The sequence below is a fragment of the Hemiscyllium ocellatum genome, chromosome 32 (genome assembly GCF_020745735.1).
Source record: "Hemiscyllium ocellatum isolate sHemOce1 chromosome 32, sHemOce1.pat.X.cur, whole genome shotgun sequence".
NCBI lineage: Eukaryota > Metazoa > Chordata > Chondrichthyes > Orectolobiformes > Hemiscylliidae > Hemiscyllium > Hemiscyllium ocellatum.
In genome coordinates this window covers 28709354-28731334 of record NC_083432.1, presented here as the reverse complement: position 1 = coordinate 28731334, position 21981 = coordinate 28709354, and the positions used below count along the sequence as shown (strand labels likewise).

The 21981-nt window shown below is 40.1% G+C and overlaps 1 protein-coding gene and 1 long non-coding RNA gene across 7 annotated transcripts in view; one reads left to right on the top strand and one right to left on the bottom strand.

Moving 5' to 3' along the window:
• Positions 1–4253: 4253 nt before the first annotated feature.
• Positions 4254–11521, top strand: LOC132831041 (uncharacterized). 2 transcript variants are annotated; one of them, XR_009646470.1, is made up of 4 exons: positions 4254–4616; positions 5127–5274; positions 6157–6417; positions 11301–11521. It is a non-coding gene; the product is annotated as an uncharacterized LOC132831041 (long non-coding RNA). The 2 variants fall into 2 exon arrangements; XR_009646469.1 differs by lacking the exon at positions 4254–4616 and having other exon boundaries at positions 4750–5274.
• LOC132831040 (epsilon-sarcoglycan-like) overlaps positions 11270–21981 on the bottom strand; it is an 86511-nt gene continuing 75799 nt past the window's right edge. For all 5 annotated transcript variants that reach the window (XM_060849088.1, XM_060849087.1, XM_060849091.1 and 2 more), the window contains exons 10-13: positions 21511–21699; positions 18434–18460; positions 18157–18188; positions 11270–12396 (exon numbers count right to left, since the gene is read on the bottom strand). In XM_060849088.1, coding sequence (XP_060705071.1) covers positions 12389–12396; positions 18157–18188; positions 18434–18460; positions 21511–21699 — 256 coding nt within the window. In that variant the 3' untranslated portion in view covers positions 11270–12388. The remainder of the gene's footprint in view (positions 12397–18156; positions 18189–18433; positions 18461–21510; positions 21700–21981) is intronic.

Sequence of the window (21981 nt, the reverse complement as noted above, 5' to 3'; positions counted from 1 at the left end):
ACAAACTTTGAGGTAGTCTTCTATTGAAGGGGATTAAATGTCAAACTTAATTTAAGGTAAAACTGAATGCCAAAATTGCAAATGATCTGTTCAGTCTCAGTGGTGAGAGGAAGTGGCGGAATAACTGCAAGGGAATGCAATTTGTAGTGGGAACCAAAGACAATGCCTTTGGCTTGCAAATTGTAATTGAAGAAAATTCAATTTTCAGTTCATCCAATTCTGGATGTTGAATAAGTGGCACATCAATAGAGGCTGTAAAGGAGTTAGGAGAAGTATTGGTGAGGTACAGCTTAACATGATCAGTATAGAGTGTGTGCGCAACCCAACATATTTTCAGATAATGTCACTGATGGACAGTGCTACATGAGAAACAGAAGGTATGTCAGGCTTTACTGAAGGTAAAAATACCAGGGCAATGATTTTAAGAAGGTGCTTAGTGGAGAAGAGAACCTTTGCATGACAGGGTGGTTTTCGACTGGTGAAAATTTTGCCAAAGTATAGAGGATCCCTCAGCACATTATGTGGTCCAGCCAGATTTGCTGATAAGTCAACCACTAAGCAAGCTGTCACGACCATTTATATTTTTATACTATCTTCAATGTAATAAAAGATCTTCAACGGCTTCTCCAATTCACCATAAAGCAAAAAACAGATCTTGGTGACATTCGGAGGTGGCCAAAACCTAGTCAGAGGGTTAGGTTTTTAAGTGGGCTGTTAATGGAAGACACGAAAATAGAAAGAAACAGAGAGGGTTATCCAGAGCTAAAGGTCTAGGCACTGAAGTCATGGCTGTCAGAATTCTTTAACTTTCATTCATGCAATGTGAGCACACTGTTAGGTCAGAACCTGTCACCCATCCCTAATTACCCTTAAGAATTGGTGGTGAACTATTGCCTTAAACTGAGAGAGTTTGAGTGTCGTAGATCAATTGACAATACTGTTTGGGAGCTGTTCCAGGATTTTCAACCATCAATTGAAAATTTCAAATGGGGTGGCATGTTGGCTCAGTGGTTAGCATTGCTGCCTCACAGTGGCACCTGGGTTCGATTCCACTGTCGGGTGACTTCTATGTGGACTTTGCACATTCTCCCTATGTTTGTATGCTTTTCCTCCGGGTGCTCCAGTTTTCTCTCACAATCCAAAGATGTGTATGTTAGGTGGATTGGCAATGCTAAATTGCCCAGTGTTCAGGAATGTGCATGCTAGGAGGATTAGCCATGGGAAATGCAGGGTTACAGGGATGGGGGTGTGTCTGGGTGGAGTTGTCTATGGAGGATTGATGTGGATTCAATGGGCTGAATGGCCTGCTTCCACATGGAAGGGACTCTGTGAAATCAGGATGGTGTGTGCATTGGAGGATACTTGTGGGTGGTGATGTTCCCAAGCCCATGTCCTTCTATGGTGAAGGTCATGTGTTTAAAATGTGCTTTCAAAGAATGCTATCAAATAGTAGTGCATCTTACGCACAGTGCACTGTGCCCCAGTGGTGGCAGAAGTGAATGGTGGATGGTGTGCCAAATGATTGGACTGCTTTGACCCAGATGGTGTTAAAATTATTGAGAGTTGTTGGAACTGCACTCATACAGGCAAGTGGAAAATATTCCATCACTTTCCTGGCCCGAGCCTTACACATGGTGCCTAGACATTTGGGAGATTGGAGGTGAGTTACTTGCAAACAGAATTCTCTACCTTTGGTACACTCTAGTATCCACAGTATTCATATGGCCAGCTGGGATCAGTTCCTGGTCAAGGGTAATTTCCAGGGTTCAATTAGGAAGGCTTTAACAATGGTAATCCCTTGAGATGTCAAAGGTAGATGGTTAGACTCTCTTGCTGAAGATAATAATTGCCTAACACTACTTTGGTGTGAATGTGAAGCAAATGGCAACTGTGTAACTATTATTAACTGTCTTGATAACCCATTAGGTTCACTAATGAAGGAAATCAGCCATTCTTACCTGGTCTGGTCTATACGTGACTCAAGATCCACAGTAATCTGGCTGAGTCTTAACTGTCCTCTAGGCAATTAGGAATAGGAAATAAAATCTGTCCCAGTGATTGATGCCCACATCCAATGAACAAATAATTGAAACAAGCCTGAATGATATCCACAGCTTGAAGTATATAAGCAGCTATTGCATCAGTTTCTGAAAAGAAGCAAATGGAATTGAAAACTGTGCAATGATCAGTGAACTTCCCACTTCTGAGCTCATTGATAAAGGAACTGAAGATGTTTAAAACTAAAATACATGAAATAGAAAGGTGAGTAGTAGCTTGGATAAAATGTGGCTTAGAGATATAAGCTAGAGTGATGATAATTTTTTTTACACTGGAGGAAGGCAGGCTAGGGTGGTGAATGAGTTAATGCTTGTATGCTGTTTCTTTGTGATATATATAAATGACTTGGACATAAAGATACAGAGTAAAATTTCAAAATGCATTAATAAAAAACTTGTGAGGGGGTAGACAGACAATGGGGACAATGCAAACTGAACACAACAAGACATAAACAGATCAGCAGAGTGGCAGATAGAATTTACACAGAGAATACAATGATGCATTTCACAGGATGAATATGGAGTGGCTCAATAGACAAAATAGCACAGATTTAAAGACTATTCAAGGACTGAGACTTGGAGGTTTATTCACATGGATCTTGCAAGGTGGTAACTTATATTGAGAGAGTGGTTAGCAAAACACAAGATCTTGAGCTTCACAAATAAAGGCCTTGAATCCAAAATCATGGAAAATATACTGAATCTTTCTATAATTCTGGTTAGTCTAAAGTTAGAGGGTTGTATGCAGTTCTGGTTACTACACTTTGGGAAGGATGTCAGAGGCCAGAACATGCTAAAGAGCAGATTTACTAGAATAATTCAAGGCCAAAATGGTTTTAGCTTGAAGGGTGGATTGGAGAAGTTGAGTTGCTCTCTATGAATAAAAAGGAGATTGAAGGTGGAGTTAGTAAATGTATAAAGAGTTATGTCAAGGTCAGTTAAGAAAGACAAGGAAGAATTGCTCCCATTAAATGGATGGCTCAAGAACATGAAGACACAGTTTTAAGGTTTTGGCAAGAGATGAAAGGGGATTTGAGGAAGAATTTTATGCAACAAGTGGGTATTATCAAGAGATGATTGATTTCAAAGAGATATTAGTGGGACACTTAAGTGCACTGGAGAAGGGCAGGCATGACTGGACTATTCTGCTAGAACCAGCACAGAATCCATGGGCTGAATGGCTATTTGTGTCCAAATGACTCTAGAATGATGTGATGCATGCAGTCTTGGTGAAGTGGAGGATGTAGAATGTAAATGCTTATTATTTAATATAAAGGTTGATGGTATGGATAATGAAAGTAAATGGAATTGCAGTAGAAGATCAAATGTTCATTAAGTGGTGAGACAGGTTTGAAAGGCTAAATTCTTCGAAGAGAAAGTGAGGTCTGCAGATGCTGGAGATCAGAGCTGAAAATGTGTTGCTGGAAAAGCGCAGCAGGTCAGGCAGCATCCAAGGAACAGGAGATTCGACGTTTCGGGCATAAGCCTTTGTTCAGGGCTTGACATATTCCTGAAGAAGGGCTTATGCCCGAAACGTCGAATCTCCTATTCCTTGGATGCTGCCTGACCTGCTGCGCTTTTCCAGCAACACATTTCCGCTTAGAAAGGCTAAATTGCCTAGTTCAGCTTCTGTATCATGTTCTCATGAAAAGAGAGGAAATCGAAAGAAAAAAAAACGGGGAAATAGGACTCAGCCTGAAGTGACAATCAAAACAGTCATAAAATTTGCCTGAGAAAATCAACGTTTATGCACGTGGTTCACTGTTTCATGTGCCACTGATTTTCATGGTGAGGAAAGTTTGTGAGATAACGATGGGTAAGTCCATGGAGCAGGAGTAGGCAATCCAGCGCCTCGAGCAACTCCGTCCATTCGATACGACCATGACCGATCTCACCTCAGCCTCAACTCCACTTCTCTGCCCGCTCTCCATCATTCATCAACCCATAATGAATTCAAAACCTGCCCATATCCTCCTTAAATTTACAATGTCCCAGCATCCACCACATTCGGAGCTAGTGAATTCTACACATTCACGACCATTGGGGAGGATGAATTTCTTCTCATTTCTGATTTAAATCTGCCATTTCGTACGTTAAAGCTAAGACCTTTCTTTCTAGACCCCTCCTACTTGTAAATAGCAAATAGGGAGGAAGCAAACGAGCTCAGTGGGCTGGGCCATTGATTTGCGACAAAGAGAGGTGCCTTTGGTCTGAGTTCAATCCCCATAGCAGCTGAGGTCATGCCTTTTCCCCCTTGCCTGAGGTACAGTGACCCTTAGGTTAAATTCACTGTCAGCTGTGCCTCTAGTGAGAGTGCCGCTTATTGGACTATGGCAACTTTGACATTTTACAGGATAACGTACAGCCATAAGTGTTCATTTATGGAAATGATGGCAAGGCAAAACTAAAACGGTAGCAAACCCTATATTTATGACTGAAAACATTTCTCTTTTTGCTAACTTGCAAAGAATGTTAATTTTAAGTCGTCCGCATGACAATAGCTTGGATGTTAAATTCTTTAAAATGATCAGGACAGAAGTTGACGGCTTATTTCAACAAGTAAGTATGAGCGTTGAAATCAGCAGTGTTCAACGATATGGCATTTGATCAATTACGTTTACTCAGTACTTTTATCCTTTTGACTATGTTTACTAACAGGAAATGCTTGTGTAGTGAGGGGTTGGATAATTAAACAGTGGACCTTACAATCGAGCAGGGAATAATTCAATTCTATCGTCAAACGTTAACATTGGGGCCACCAGATAACAAACAAAAAAAACGTTTCAGAGCTGAAAACATTGCAACGAGGAGCTGGGAAATATGAGAAAGGGGCTTCAGAAACTCCAGCCGGGATCTGAAAGAATAAAATTGCTCAGGGTATTTTTTTTAAGAAGCAGGCTTTTTTTTAAGGGTGCGTGCAGAGAACCGGGGGGCACATTCAAACTTCAAAACGGTGCTGTCAGGAAATGTTTGCTCGCACAAGTGAAAACCAAAGCGTGGAACAGACCTCGAAACAGAGCGATGGATGCGAATGAATTCTAGAGTTGAATAAATGTTTGTGACATTTAGAGGAGGCGAGGGAACAACGCTAGGAGGATGTCCGAGCTGAACCTTCAAATGAGCTGCCTCCCACTAATGGACCTGTGACCTTCTGCGTTTCGCCGTGGCTCAGAGCCGTCCTAACGCCAGGAGGGGAGAGCAGCTTAAAACAAAATTGGTGAGTTTGGACAAATGCGAATCGGAGGAGTTACGTTTTCCATTTATACCTTGGCGCTTTTACTTTTGGAGGTACCGTTAACTTCGCAAGAAGGATTTTTAGTTTAGACCATAAGACATAGGAGTAGAAGTAAGGCCATTCGGCCCATCAAGTCCACTCCGCCATTCTTTTAAATAGAAAATAATTTTCGGCTGGACCCGAAACGTTCACTTTGATTTCTCTCCACAGATGCTGTCGAACTTTTCCAGCAATTTGTGGGTTTTTTGTTTGTTTCGGATTTCCGGTAGTCCTTGTGGGTTTTTTTTTCTCTAGTTTTAGAGGGGTTTTTTGTTTTTAAATATTGAGTGGGTTCGCTCGCGGGTTTCTGCAAAACCCGTTCTTTACAACAGTGTTGAAGAACTGAACAAACACTAACTTCGCTATGAACACAACTCCGGCTTCTCCTCAAAGCCAAGATGTGGCGATGCAGCTATTGCACAGGGGTGGACAAGGTCAAAAGTCACACGACACTAGGTTCGAGTCCAACAGGTTTATTTGGAAGAAACGATTTCAAATAAACCTGTTGGACTATAACCTGATGTCGAGTGACTTTTGACCTCTTTAACGCGGCAGCGAATTCAACATTGCCCGTTTCTCAAATTCACTGCGACAAACAGCCGAAGCCTTAGTTTTGTGAAACTTCGCTGATTTCAGGGTGAGGAAAGTTTGTGAAAAGTCAGAAGTGTAGCAATTCTGGTCACACATCTGCTACGTCACTGTGATTTGCAAAGACTGCCCACGGGCCGTTCTGTATAAATTTACAAAAAAAAAGTTGCGAACGGCTTTAGAACCGCGTGCTGTTTTTCACAGTGACCCTATTCGACACTTGCATTTCTCCTGCAGCAGGATCTGAACTTGGAGAGGAGCCTCGGGAGAACACAAACTTCGCCTAATTTGAATCGGATTGGTTTAGTTTCTCGATGTTAAGCATTTCCGTATCTCTGCGCCGTGATCGTTAGCGGCGCAATCCGGATTTGATTTGATTTTGTCATGGGACACCTTTTTCCTCTCGCATTTTCAATCCAATTTTAGTTTGAAAACCGCTTTTGGAAATGTACATTGTTTCACTTCCTTGTGCATGAGCGAAGGAAATCAAACCCTGAGGTAGTTTGAACATTTAAACTAATCGGTGCGGTCATTTCCTAATTAAGAACGAGAGCGAGTTTGTTGGGTAGGGTGCTTGTTGTTTATTTTTTAAACTGTTTAAAGAAACGAAGCGCAGCTTGGGATGAGTCCATCAGACTTTGTGACTTAATTACATTTCTAAACTTCATACAGTTCTGAAATGAAATTCTGTGAATTCGGAATTAAGAAAATTGGAAAATTTGGTGAATGTGCTTAATGCCAATGCACAATAGAATCTGGTTTCTATTTTCGACGTTATTGTGGTGGTTTTGTTCCGGACTATGTCATTGTCAGCTATTTAAGGCAATTGTAGATTTACATTGAAATTAGGGGCCAGTCTATTACCGTAAACGCACAGAAACAACAAAAACCTTCTTCAGGCTGATGAATGTTTCCCGACATGAACAGAATGGGGATTGGCAGGGTGCAGGGTAAACTTTTACGGTGGCTGCAAGGACAGGGGGAAAAAAAATCAAATCTTGAGCAAAACAGGTGGGTGCAGGGAAGCAGGATTGCCAACTATTCTGGAATGGGGCTCAGGCTGAACTTTCAATTGAAGCAGACCATGGTGATAAAATGTAGGGAAGGGTGAGGGAGGTTTCAGCCACTGTGTGAAATTAAAAGTAGCAAAGTCAGTGAGTTGAAGAAATTGGTCTTGAAACGGGCGCTGCGCCAACTGCGAAGCTATTGTCAGTTTTACTTCAGTGAGTCGTTGACGGGAGCCGAAGGCAAACGCAGTTTACTTTAAACGTGAATGCCCTGTTGGGAGTGAAGCACAGTCATAGCTAAAACGCCCTAAGATTGGTTTAGGAGATGCCAGTGTTGGACTGGGGTGCACAGAATTAAAAATCACGCGACTCCGAGTTACACTCCAACAGGCTTAATTGGAAGCACTAGCTTTTGAGCGCTGCTCCTTCATTAGGTGGTTGTGACAACCAATCCAGAATCTTCCAGTTAAACTTGTTGGACAATAACCTGGTGTCGTGTGATTTTTTTAACTTTGGGAAGATTGACAGGGAGCAACTCCGCCGGTGCACCGTGACCTCCCGTTGACTGTAACGGGCACCAAAAGTTTAGTCCACCCGGAGACAAGGGGCCGAATGGAGAGCGGGAGCTGCGGACCATCCATTATATAGACCACGAGGTCGCAGTGCTGTTTCCTGATTGGCCCTGAACCATGCAGTCGAGTGATTAGTTACTCGCTGGTGACCGCTGATTGGCTGCTTTGCATCTATTTGAGGGGGAAGGATCTGAAACCACTGATCTGTAATGTAATGGACTCTTTTAAACTACAACTTAACCTCACTGGTCCAAGGTTAAAACTCTCACAACAGCAGTTTATTGTCCAACAGGTTTACTTGGAAGTGCAAACTTTCAGAGTGGTGCTCCTTCATCAGGTCGCTAGTGGGGCTGGATCATAGGACACAGAATTTATAATAAAAGATCAAAGTGTCATACAAATGATGCAATGTATTAAACAAACCTAGATTGCTGTTGATTCTTTAATCACCTAGAATGGGGACACAGCTTTCAGTGCATTAGTATGTAAATATATTGGAACCTGCACTCTCAGGTCTCTTTGTTCAGGACCTTACCATTTAGTTTATAAGTCCTGCTCTAGTTTGCTTTTCCAAAACGCAGCAGCTCACATTTATCTAAAGTAAACTCCAACTGCCCCTCTGCAGCCTATTGGCCCATTTGATCAGATCCTGTGGTAATCTGAGGTAACCTTCTTCGCTGTCCACTACACCGCCAATTTTGGTGTCCTCTGTATACCTCCTGTGTTTACATCCAAATCATTTATATAAATGGTGAAAAGTAGTGGATCAATCTGTGATCCTTGTGGCACACCACTGGTCACAGGCCTCCAGTCTAAAATGAAATTCTCACATCAGTGATAATATGCAAGTATAACTTCAAAATGCAAAACGTTACATAAATGTTATACAGTATTACAGCAGGATTTCCTGTATTGAAAGGTGAAAACCACTTAACATCCTGGTGATTATTTCAATTTGTGCAATTTTTCAGTTTATTTGCATGCAAACAATTCGAGACATTTATTCACTGAGGAGGTCATCACACACAACTCCAGAGTAGAAACTTGTGTCATTAAAATAGCCGATATTAGCTCAGCCAACCATTACAGGCAGCAGCTGATGTACCGTTCCATTACGACTCTAACTCTGCTTTGTGTGAAACAAATTTCAGAACTCTCATATTTTCATAGGTAGGAGCAGAAAATCTTGCATTTTTAGAGTGACTTCTGTTACTTCAGCAACTTCTAACATGCTTTGCAATCAATTAAATGTCTTTTGAAGAGTAATGACTTGGAATGACAATGTGCACACTATAAACTACCACAATAGAGAAAATTGATACTAAGCAGGTACATTTTTTTGTGATGTTGACTGAGGAATGAATATTGACCAATGCATGGGGACAATTCCTCTGCAGTCCTTCAAAATTTTGCCACGGGACCATTTGCAATCACCAGACAGGGAAGATGGGACCTTATTTTGAAGTACTTCCGACATAGCAGCACTCACTCAGTTTTAGACAGGACCAAAATCCAGGTAGATGTACTTCAGATCCGGGAGTGATACTTAAAATCACAATCTGAGGTTAGAGTGTTCCCTATGAGCCTGGGCTAATTACAAAATAAGTCTGCTACTTCAGAGACATCACCTGACCTTGTCTAGTGATTCAAATTTAACTCATTTCCATAACTTAGCCCTGCAACACACAGAGAATTTGCTAATACTACATTAGTTGGGACAAAAATATTCCAATCAGCTTTTTGTTCATTGCAAATAATTTTTCTTGGACTCTGGGCAGCAAAAGATTTGTGTCCGTTTGTAAAAATTGACAGGTGACCACAAAAACAAAACTAGGGCAACTAGTAAACATAGCTAAAGCAAGCTACTCGGGGTGCTGGAGATCTGAAAGAAAAACAAAGTGATGGAGAAACTCAATAGGTCTGGCAACGTCTATGGAGAGACAAACAGAGTTCATATTTTAAATCCAAGTCTAATATGACTCTCCTGTGGAACTGAAAGGGGCTGGAAATGTGATATATTTTATGCTGTTGAGAAAGATGGGGAAGAGCAAGTGGAACAGTTGGTAAAATTGACCAGAACAAAATGCAAAGGGCATACTAATAGTAACAGAGTAATGATATATTTGAAGACTTTGTGTTAATGGTAATGTTAGTAGCAGAAATTAGGTCAGCTCTGCTGGGAACAAGCACATGCAGACATGACACATGGAGGATAGAGTTCATGGTCTGAATTTGTTGAACTCAATGCTGAGTTCTGAGACTGTGAACTGCTTAAGTGGAAAATAAATCACTGTTCCTCCAACTTCTGTTGGACCTTGCTGGAACACTGCAGCAGGCCTGAGACATAAATGTAATCATGAGAGCAAGATGGCACATAGAAATTGTAAGTGATCCAAAAATTGAGGTTATTTTTGAAAACAAAGGAGAGACACTGAGTAAGTGATCGCCCAGCCTATGTTTGATGAGGAACCCGCATTGTGAGTGACAAATACAGGAGACTAGATTGAAAGAAGGACAACTATTTTACCTGGAAGGTGTGTTTGGTACCTTACACAATGAGGGGGAGAATACAAAAGAGCAAGTGTTATACCTTCAATTAGTGGACAGTCTAACCCTAGAAATGGAAGCAGTGACTTCAAAAAAGTGAAGGAAAGAATTGGGGACGACCAGTTGAACATGAAAGAAGGGTTTAAGCTGGAACCAAAATTTATTCATTTTTTCCAAATCCAGGCAAGAACAGGAAATAGCATTGATACTAATCGATATGTTGGGAGAAAGATTTGAGGGAGGAAGCCCAAGTAGGACTGAAACATGTTCTGCTTTTCCCACAACAAGGCAGGCATAACTGTTGGGGTGGCTCAGTGGTGGCTCAGTGGTCAGCACTGCTGCCTCACAATGCTAGAGAGCTGGGTTTGATTCCAGCTTCAGGTGACTGTGCAAACTCCACATAGACATTCTCCCCAATATCTGCATGGAATTCCTCCCGCAGTTCAAAGATGTGTAGTTCAGATGAATTGACTGTGCTAAATTACCCATAATGTTCAGGGATATGTAGGTTAGATGCATTAGTCAGGGGTAAATATAGAGTAGGGGGAATGTGTCTGGGTGGGTTTCTCTTAGGAGAGTCGGTGAGGACTTGTTGGGCTGAAGAGCCTGTTTCCACACTGTGGGGATTCTATGTAACCCATGCAGGTGTTAATAGCCATACCTTCTTTACATGGAGAAAGTGAGGCAAGTTAGAGGAGAAATTGTTCAAAGTTGGAACGAGCTCAACTAGGCAAAGGAGGATGGTAGTGGATGGGAACTGTTAAGGACTCCTTCCAAGGAAGGTATGAAAAATCTTTAGGATGGACTGATGTGGAATGGAGGTATAGAGGATATTCACATTCATGGGAGATGATGTGGCTGGTGTCAAGAAATTGGAAATTGTGGAACTGACGTAATGCATCAGACCACCTAAATTTTAGAGTGTTAAGAGACTGGACAAAGGGAGAAAAACTAAAATTCTAAAGCATCTATTTTACTGAGCAGTGGTCAGGTTGCATAATTTGCATTATTTGTTACATCTCAAATTGCTAATGCTCCACTGCATGTGTTATAGGCTTTGGCACCGAACTTCATCCCTGATAATTCAGGAGTCATTGTTCATAGAAGGCTGGTCCTTCATTGACAGTCTTCTATGAAGGCTGATTCTTAATACAGTGTAACAACAGACAGAGCACTTATTCTCAATAATGAGGAGAACACTGAAATAACTGGCAAATATGCATCTTTAATTTGTATTCTCTTTTCATTGACTTAGAATGCAGAGCTGAACTGATATCGCTGTGGCATCATATATCATGGAACAAGGCTAAGAAAGTAATTTTTTTGAAGCAAATGTGTAAACAATTAATTCAAATAATAGAAAGTTGTTATATTTGACAGTGATGTATCTGCGCTACTTATGCATTACAACTTATTGTAAAAAGTAATTAGTCTTCTATGTATTCAATTAAAATACAAAATAAAAATTAAGACCGTCATCTCAAATGTAAAATACAAATATATTTTGCAATTTATTTTCTGTTTCACAGTAATCTGTTGAAAATCATTTTACACTGGGTCATCCACTGCATCTTTCATCCTTGAAACTACTAGTAATCTTAGCACAAGGTGACTATCTGTAGACATACTAGTGTGACATTTGTTTTGCGCAGTGGTGCAAAATGGGTTGTATTGGACTGGCTGCTAGGGCTCCATGGGCATCTGATATTTGGTTCCACTGTATCAGTGGAGATAATTGTGCTCCACTACCCAATCCACAAAATGTATTCTGCATGGAAAGAACTAGAGAAAAGAAATGAAATACGTAAAGAGCCTGTGAGCCAACATTGCACAAAATAATGTTTAGATTAAGATATTTAGATTACATTCCGTATAAAGATTCAGATCCTATCTATAAACCGATAAATCTTTGCTTTTTATTTTGGTGCAACATTGCCTTGTAAGTAGATCACTTTATTCAGGCTATTGTGTAATTTGACAATTATATAATCTTTCAAACATCATGCTAAAAGCATACGGACTGATATTTCCATACAAATAAACCACTTATAAATACTTTGGTATATGCTCATAACATTTTAATTTGCTGAAATTGCGCATTGCAATTTCTTTATAACAATAGTGACTTTGTTTTAATTTAGTTACTGAACTCACATAGAATGAAGCACTGCAAATGTCAGCAGTCATTACAGAACACACAATATATGATCATTAGAAATTAATAGCATGAATCTAAGTGCACATGCATTTCCATCATGGCTTCCTTCTCATTTTCATTATGGAAAGCATAATGTTTTGCATTGGAGTGATACGGATCCAGTCCACAGCCTTTCCTTTACCCTTTTATTTACCTAATTAAAAAGAAACACACCATTAAGTTTCAACATCTGTGTGGTCTTTGAAAAAAATATGGACAATGTTACTGTTAGAGTTGAAAATAATATCAATATTTTTTCAATCCTTAATCATGGGATATTTCAATAATAATAATAAAGATATGTGGCAGACATTGAGTAGCACCTATAATAAATATATCTACTACGTAGGAGCATAGTGACAGGAATAGACCATTTTTTAGCCCATTGAGCCTGCCTGGCCATTTAATCTGATCATGGCTGAACAAACACATCAATTTCTTTAATGCACACTATTCGAATAACCATTAATGCCATTTATTATCAAAAATATATCAATATCTACTTTAGATATTAGTAAAGGCTGAGCTTCCACAATCCTCTGGGGTACGTAATTCCAAATATTCAGTACTCACTCTTTAAAATTGGCCACGTTCTTGTTCAATCAGTAAACCTGACAAAATCCTCCTGAAAATGTTTTAAATCTTCTTCACAACACACTTTCCTGCTTAGCTTTGTAAATATTATACTTGGTCTCCATAGCTAAACAATTGATTTAGATTGTGAACAGCTGAGAGCCAAGTACTGATCTTTGTGGGACCCACTCACCACAGTCTGCCAATGTAAAAATGACCCATGTAGAGTCATAGTGCCATAGAAATGTACAGCACAGAAACAGACCCTTCAGTCCAACTTGTCCATGCAGACCAAATATCCTAAATAAATCTAGTCCCATTTGCCAGTATTTGGCCAAAATTCTTCTAGACTCTTCCTGTTCACGTATCCATCCAGATACCTTTGAAATATTGTAATTGTACCAGCCTCCACCATTTCCTCTGGCAGCTCCTTCCATACGTGTACCACTCTCTGTATGGAGAAGTTGCCCCTGAGATCTCTTTTAAATCTATCCTCTCACATCTTAAACCTTTGCCCTCTAGTTTTTGACTCCCCCACCCCAGGGAAAATACCTTGTCTATTTATCCTATCCATGCCCCTCGTGATTTCATAAACTTCCATAGGTCACCCCTCAGCCTCCGATGCTCCAGAAAAATAACTACAGCCTATACAGCCTCTCCCTCTAGCTCAAACCCTCCACCCTGGCAACATCCTTGTAAATCTTTTCTGAACACTTCCAAGTTTCACAATATCCTTCCTATAGCAGGAAGACCAGAATTCCTACTTTCAGTTTTCTATCTGTTAAACAATCTTTAATCAATACACTACCTCCTGTAATGTGCTATAATTTTGCTGAACAACCTATTTTTTTTCAAATAGCATGAGCATGTCTGATGCCCATCCTAAAATCTCTTTTGATATTCTAGACCAGTGTTTGTCAACCTTTCTGCATTCAACGCCCCCTTCTTATCCTTGAAATCATGCAACACCCCCCAACAGTAAAGGTTGATTTCCACATATAGTACTTTCATCAATTTGTAAGGCGATTTCTTTTGATATCAAAGGGAGACATAATTTATCCTCAACATTTGAGGCCATTTCATTAACGCATCTTCTCACGGAATCATTGCTAAGAGAAATACACTTGATAGTCATTGATGGTTCCTGATGTAGCCCGGTTGATAATACTTTGGCAATAGTTGGAAGCACCAATGATTCACCCATGGAATGTGATTTACCACATTTAGCAATTAGCTTCGCTATGTTGTATGATGCCACAAGGCCATCCACATTTGTGGCTCCCATTTTTGAAAGGGCAGTGGAAATCGTTGGTCGCTGATTGAATTCATTCTTTAATGTTTGAAAATATGCCAAATCTTTGTCCTTTTTGCCACTGTGTTTCTTTTCCAAATGTTTAATAAGATGGGAAGGCTTCATGGCCTTGTTAGAAAAACTTTGTTCACAGAGCAAGCACAGTGGTAACTACTTATTAGATGGAGATTGAATAAAGCCATATTGCAAATAGTCCATGCCATACTGCCTGCACTTTTTCTTACTCGATGAGGCCATTTTTACACTGTCGCTCGCATACCCTGATGGAATCATGAATATTACTTTATCACGATAATTTTAAGATGCTCAGATAAGTGGCAAAATTTGATTGGCTAATTAGCTGTAATGTGCATTCATTGTGCCACCCGGTAGAACAGTTGAAAAGCTGCGTTTCGTCTTCCTAGAAGAGACACGAGTTAGCTGATATTGATCTCGGCAGTAGAATCAGTGCCAACTGCAAACAAATTCAAATGGGAAGACAGAGAAGACTATCAATAATAGCGCAACAACCAATCAGAGCGCCACCTCCATGGGTGCAGGGAAAATAACAGACTCGTGTTATGTGACTCGTGTTATCCATCTGCACACAGCAAGTCATTCAAGGACATGGCAGTCTTCCAAGCGATTGGTAAGCTCTCTACAAAGTCATTCAGTGCCCCCTCGCTGCCCCCTTTGACTTCAATGCCCACCGAAGGAAGGCAAACACCCCTCAGGGGGCACTTCACCCCCCGTTGAGAAACATTGTTCTAGACCATTATGAGGACCTACCTATGTAATGCAGACAGTGAAAGTATAATGACACTGAGATTTTTCGAAGATTTAAATTATAGTTAAGCTTTAGTGAAAGATAGAAGTACTGTGTATGTTGACTTTCAATACACCTAAGCTTATTGTAACATTTCTGTTTAAGCAACACTTATGCATAAGCAGCATTCATATAAAGATACTTACATACATAAGTCCATATAAAGATGTATTTGTTAAATCAAACAATTCATTCAATGATCTAATTCTGAAAACTGTTCCTTAAGCTCTTATAGATAAATATAGTCCAAATTGAAAATCATGAAATGATTTAGGCAAGAGATAACCCTCTGGCATCATTTCCCTTACTGTATCTCTTTATTTGGTACATCCCTTTACTTCATCGTGTATATAAAATTGACTTTTCTGTAATTTACATTTAACAACAGTACCATTGCTGAATCCTCTACCATCAATATCCTGGAGGATACCAGTGACTAGATTAGCCACATAAATATTGTGGCTACAAGAACCAGACTGAGACCAGGAAGTCTGTGCCAAGTAACTCACCTTCTGATTTCCCAACACCTGTCCACCATCAGCAGGAGTGTAATGGAACACTGTCAACATACCCGGATCAGTATAGGAGATTAACAGGGAGATTGAATTGAAGTGTTTAAGATGGTAATGTGATTTCATAGGGAAGATAGAAAGATTAGTATAGATTCCCTACAATATGCAAACAGGAGCTTTGACCCAACAAGTCCATACTGACCCTCCAAAGAGTAATCCATGTAGACCCATTCCCCTACCCTATACTTATCCCTGACTAATGCACTTAACACAATGGGCAATTTAACATGGCCAATTCACCTGATCTACACATCTTTGGACTGTGGAAGGAAACCAGAGCACCTGGAGGAAACCCACGCAGACATGGGAGGATGTTCAAACTCTACACAGACAGTGTCCTGAGGCAAGAATCAAACCCAGGTCCCTGATGCTTTGAGGCTGCAGTACTAACCACTGAGCCACTGTGCTATCCAAGGAAGCTACTTCATCTAGCTGGGTAGGTCAGAACAAGAGACATAACTTTTTTTTATTTCAAAAATATATTTTATTCATAAAATAATTTGATGGGCTGTACGGTTGGTCATGCCATACATATGTAAACATTTACATACAGAGATCAGAATTTATCATTTTTATATATAGGTCAGTACGTTTATCAATCATATGTCCATATATTTAGCTGAGGCGTCAGCAGAGCCCAAATGACTGCGTGGGCCCCCGTTCTTCTTAGGCAGGCAGATGATACACGGTGGTCTTTCCCCACTGCGCCTTGGCGCCAGCTGTCCCAAGCTTCAGCGCGTCCCTCACCACGCAGTCTTGGACCTTGGAATGTGCCAGTTGGGGTCAACTCCTTCAGCTGGAAGATCAACAGGTTTCGGACCGCCCAGAGAGCGTCCTTCACTGAGTTGATGATCCTCCAGGCACAGTTGATGTTCATCTCGGTGTGCATCCCAGGGAACAGACCGTAGAGCATGGAGTCCCGCATCATGGCACTGCTCGGGATGAACCTCGACAAACACCATTGCATTCCTCTCCAGACTTCTTCTGCATAGGCACATTCCAGAAGGAGGTGTGTGACAGTCTCAACCCCTCTGCAGCTGCTTTGGGGCAGCGTGCGGTGTGGCTGAGAGTCCGGGCATGCATAAAGGATCCCACAGGCAGAGCCCTTCTCACCACCAGCCAAGCCATGTCTTGGTGCTTGTTGGAAAGTTCTGGCGATGAGGCATTCTGCCAAATGGCTTTGACAGTCTGCTCAGGGAAACGCACGACAGGATCCGCCCTCTCCTTTTCCCGAAGGGTCTCAAGGACACTACGTGCTGACCACTTCCTGATGGACTTGTGGTCAAAGGTGTTTTTATTCATAAACTTCTCCACGAAGGACAGGTAATACGGAACGGTCCAACTGCTCGGAGCGTTCCGTGGCAGCGAGGCCAGGCCCATCCATCCTTCGCAACACCGGGGACAAGTAGAACCTCAGTACGTAGTGACACTTGGTGTTTGTGTACCGGGGATCCATGCACAGCTTGATGCAGCCACACACAAAGGTGGCCATCAGGGTGAGGGTGGCATTGGGTGTATTTTTTTCCCCTGTTGCCCAGATCTTTGGACAGCGAGTCCCTTCGGACACAGTTCATCTTTGACCTCCATATAAATTGGCAGATGGCTCAGGTGACTGCAGCGGCACAGGTTCTGGGAGTAGGCCAGACCTGTGCCACGTATAACAGCAATGACAGTGCCTCACACCTGATGACCAGGTTTTTTTCCCGCGATGGAGAGTGACCGTAGTTTCCATCTACCCAATTTCTGCCTCACTTTGCTTATACGCTCCTCCCAAGACTTGTCACTCGCCCCAGCCTCCGTGAACCAAATACTCAGCACCTTCAGGTGGTCAGTCCTGACAGTGAAGGGGATCGAGGATTGGTCAGCCCAGTTCCCGAAGAGCATGGCCTCGCTCTTGCCTCAGTTTACCTTGGACCCCGAGGCCCGTTCAAACTGATCACATATGCACATGAGTCTGCGCACAGACAGCGGATCCGAGCAGAAACCGGCGATGTCATCCATGTACAGGGAGGCCTTGACCTGCAGGCCTCCGCTGCCAGGAATAGTCACCCCTCTCAGGCTCGCATCCTTCCTGATGGACTTGGCAAATGGCTCTATGCAGCACACAAACAAGGCAGGAGAGAGAGGGCAGCCCTGCCTGACTCCAGATCTGACTGGGAAGCTATCTGATTCCTACCCATTGATTGAGACTGCACTGACAATGTTGGTGGAGAGCAGTCTGATCCAATTGCAGGTTCCCTCCCCAAAGAACATCTCTCATATACCTGTACATAACATCAATAATTAGCACTAGGTAGTTCAGGGACATGTCTGAAAGCACTTCTACTCACAAAACTGGTAAGGGAAGTCTAGACCTCTCCTTAAGTTGCAGTTGAGGATATATCAATGGAAAATGTCAAAATGAAGATTAATTTTTCTTTAGTTAGGTAATGGTGTTAACAGATCAGGAACCAAGGAATATGCAAAAAGTTAGTTAAAATCAGAACAGCAATGATTTAATTGAATGGTACCACAGACTGAAGCAACTGAATGGCTTATTTCTGTTCCCATATTCCCAATGCCCATATTAATAAAATATTTCAATGATATCGCAATCTTTCTGTTTTTTTAAAGTTATATACCATTATATTCTTATGATACTGAAACACTTACCAGTTTTTTGCTGTTGTGTTTTTGGCTGGTTTCTGCAAAAGACAAATTCCATAAAGGAAGCATTACGGCTGTTCGATGAGTTACTTACTGTCGCAGTATCATGCATTGAACTGTAGGTGGTATGAATGATCTGCTAGAAGCAGTTTACTATTATGTTCGTGAGATGGTCAAATCTGAATCAATTTGTATTTAAACTACTAGCTAGTTCAATAATGTTTAAACCCTTTTAATATCATTTCATAGAGTTTGTTAATTTACAACTTGATGGCAAACTCACCTTGGAGAGGGGTCACTGTGAGGCTCCCTATGGAAAAATAAAACATTTTCAAACATGAATAAATGAAAAATAACTAAAATGTGCATAATTTAACAAATTAATACATACTTATCTGCTAAATCTAGTGATAAATAAACTAGGCAAATACCTGTATGCAACAAATAACTGATAGTGAAAAATTATTTTAATCCAACACTTATGGCTACCCTTCAGGCTAACCTAGGTTAGAATTTCCTTTTCATTTCATTATGTTTTGACCATGAAGTCACTGTTCCATTGACCAGTTTTGTAAAGGGATATCCTATGTGGGAAGTCCTCTCAAAAACAGATGGAGGCCAAATTGGTTCACAAATTCATTGGGTGTCCCTGTCAGCTGCCTGAAGTGAGTTTGGCTTTAAATATGTGGGAGTTCTGCAACTATATTCAGATCATTTTCAAAGATTGTTGAAATTGTTGAGTCACTCATTCTTATGGCTGCTCAGGAAAACCTGGCAAAAATGGACTGTGGAAATGTTCTTTTAAGTATTTATGTTGCAAGATTTATTAACATATCCTTTTACAATTTGATTATAATGTATAAAATGTTGCTTTTTTATTGATCTCATGTTATGAAAGAAATAAATTTATACTTTTTGCTGAGAAGGTTAATGTGACAGGTATTCAAGGATTCACTATAATTGAAGCACATCTATAATTGTAGCTTGAATTTTAAAATAATTATCTTTATCTTTTCATTTGCATTGATATTTTTACTTGTAAATCTTGTAAATATGAACTTTGAATTTATCATAATGTTGTCATGAATGTATATGCTATAAAGCATAAATTCCAGAATAAATAAAATTTAGAACCTGTGTTATGGAGTCTGTCTTAGAAACACAGCTTTGTCAGTGTATCTCACCTGCCAGATTTTACATTCATAAAGTCAGCCCTTCCGGCTTACATCGCGTAACAGATAAGTGTCAGTTTAATAGGGTGAAAGAACTTAAAGAAAAATGGCAAATAAGTTTATAACCAAAACAATATAATAATTTTTTAAAAAAAGACAGACTGTACTGTAAAAGCTTTTTATCTTGTCCTCATCAGGACAAAATTGCAAGAATAGCAAATCTCAACCATCTGTACTGCATGAGAAGAGGGTATCGATTGGTAGTGTTTTTGCCATGCAAAACATGATAAGGAACAGTTACTACCAAGTAAATTCAAAACAGGCAAATCAACTTTGATTCATCAAAACAGAGCCATGAGGAATGCACCAGGAAATGACTGTCCCCCAAACTTTGATTAATTGAAAAAGGCGCAATCCCTGGACATTGTTTTTTCCACTTGCAAAGGACAGGATCCTGCATATGCATGCATAGCTTCTACCATGTGTGATTTATCCACACTGTGAATCCAACTGATAAGCTTAACTTGATTGTGCATGCAATTCTAAACTCAATTGGGATTGCTTGGCAAGTAAAAGTCAAAAGAATTGCAGGTACTGTCAATCAGAAATGAAAACAGAAATTGCTAGAAAAGTTCAGCAGGTGTGGCAGCATCTGTGAAGAGTAATCAGAGTTAACAATTCAGGTCTGGTGACCTTTCACAAATGCTACCAGACCTGTTCAGCTTTTCCAGCAATTTCTGTTGTTTGGCAAGTGTTGTTTAATCTAACCATTGCATCGAATTTTGGACACTAGATTTTGAGTTTTGCAAGCACAAGCTGGTTGGTTATAGTCAGTTCGCAGCCTCTGTCAACCGAAGTGTTTGATACTATCTGTTAGGTACTGAGATGTAAAGTCTAACAAATCACTAGCACATTTTTTTATAAGTAATACTCAAGTTATAAGTGACCAAACGATTTTAGTACTTTCAGTTCAGTCTGGTGCAAGACGTTCATGTCATATTGAGGAGAGAAAAACAGTCCCTTCAGTTTCTCTGCAGAATTAAGTGAATTTAATTATTCAACATTTTAAACAATTTTATTCGGTACTTGCCCTACAAAGAGATAGTATACTGTTTAATGAATACTTGAGTGCCAATTACAGAATATGATGCTAAAATGGGAATTAGTTATTGATGGGAACAACACAACCTCTTTAAAATTGTGCCACAGGATTTCTTTTACTGCTTAATAAAGTCTTCTGCCTGAAACATCAGCTCTTTGACTATTGTAATATGACATGCAGTTTAGTAAAATAATTTGCTTTAAATGTTCTGTGTTAATTCTTAGTCTTTAGCACTGAAAATCACCCGGGTAATTTGAGAGCTATGTAGACATACATTTAATGCACACAAGACTATTTCACATCGCTGCAATCACATTTTATAACTGTCTTTTAAGTGCAAATTGGAAGAAATAAAATTTATCTTTATTTGGTGATCATGGACCAATTTAAGTTTATATCTCCATTTTCTTCCAGTTCTGGCTCTTCTGTTGCGCTGAATCTGTTCACCATTAGTGACTGCTTTCAGATACAAATACTTCAAACTACAAAGTTTCCTCACAAAATCTTTCCATCTTTACCTTTCTTTCCTGCTTTACAACAGTTCTTAAAACTTAACTCTTTGTCAGTTCCCTTGAAGCTTATTGGGACATTTTATTGTGTTACAGCTGCTATATAAATGCAAAGTATTGCTGTTGGTGTTATGGGTCTCTGCAATTTCAGTCTGATACCAATCCCATTTTTTTACATGTCACACATTCTGGAAATTTAAAAAAAATTAAATCCCTGTAGAATAACAATATTGTTGTAACTATCTCTGAACAATGGCTAGCCATAGGGAAAACAGGCACATGCTTGCAACAATCTTAACAACTTTGTTTACCATGAGACCAAGTTGCATTGCAGGTGAGTAATGAGCTACAACAAAAAAGTTTATTTGATAAAACATTTTTTGATTTGGATGCAAAATTGAAGTTGTAGCATTCAATTAGCAAGCATTAAATATAGCATCCTAAACATAAAAACAAAAATAAGCAGTAGATGTCCAATACATTCACCAGAAAGTTGACAGTCCCTGAGTATTCACAATTCATTGATCAATTCTTTCTTATACTATGATAATTTTGCAAAAGGGAGAGTTGAACTTACTGTTGGTCTAATACAAGAGGTACACGGGAAGTGTCATAGTTGAAAGGCAGACGTGGTGGTGCTCTTTCCCCCGTTCTTGCATTAAACATAGGGAGAGTGGAGAGAGGCCGGATGCCATCCCTGCTTTTAGCCAAATCTCTAAGTTCACAGGCATTGTCTTGAATTGAATGGTGATGAACAAGTTGAATGCTAAAAGAGTAAAAGGTAGGAAGCATATTTTAAAATAAAAATTTGAACTCATAGTTCATTCAGAATGATTTAACACTGAATATTTGCACTTCTTGTAACTGGCAAAGTAGGGATCCCAATTTTCTCGAGGGCTAAGAGCATGTTCAAGAATTAAGGTTGGAGAAATTGATCAAGCACACAGTCCTGTCAGTAATGCTGCTTCCCAGTGCTTTCCATAGGGACATAGGGGAGTGAGGTGGAAAATATATAATGTAGTGCTGGATATTAGTGTTCCTGTAAGGT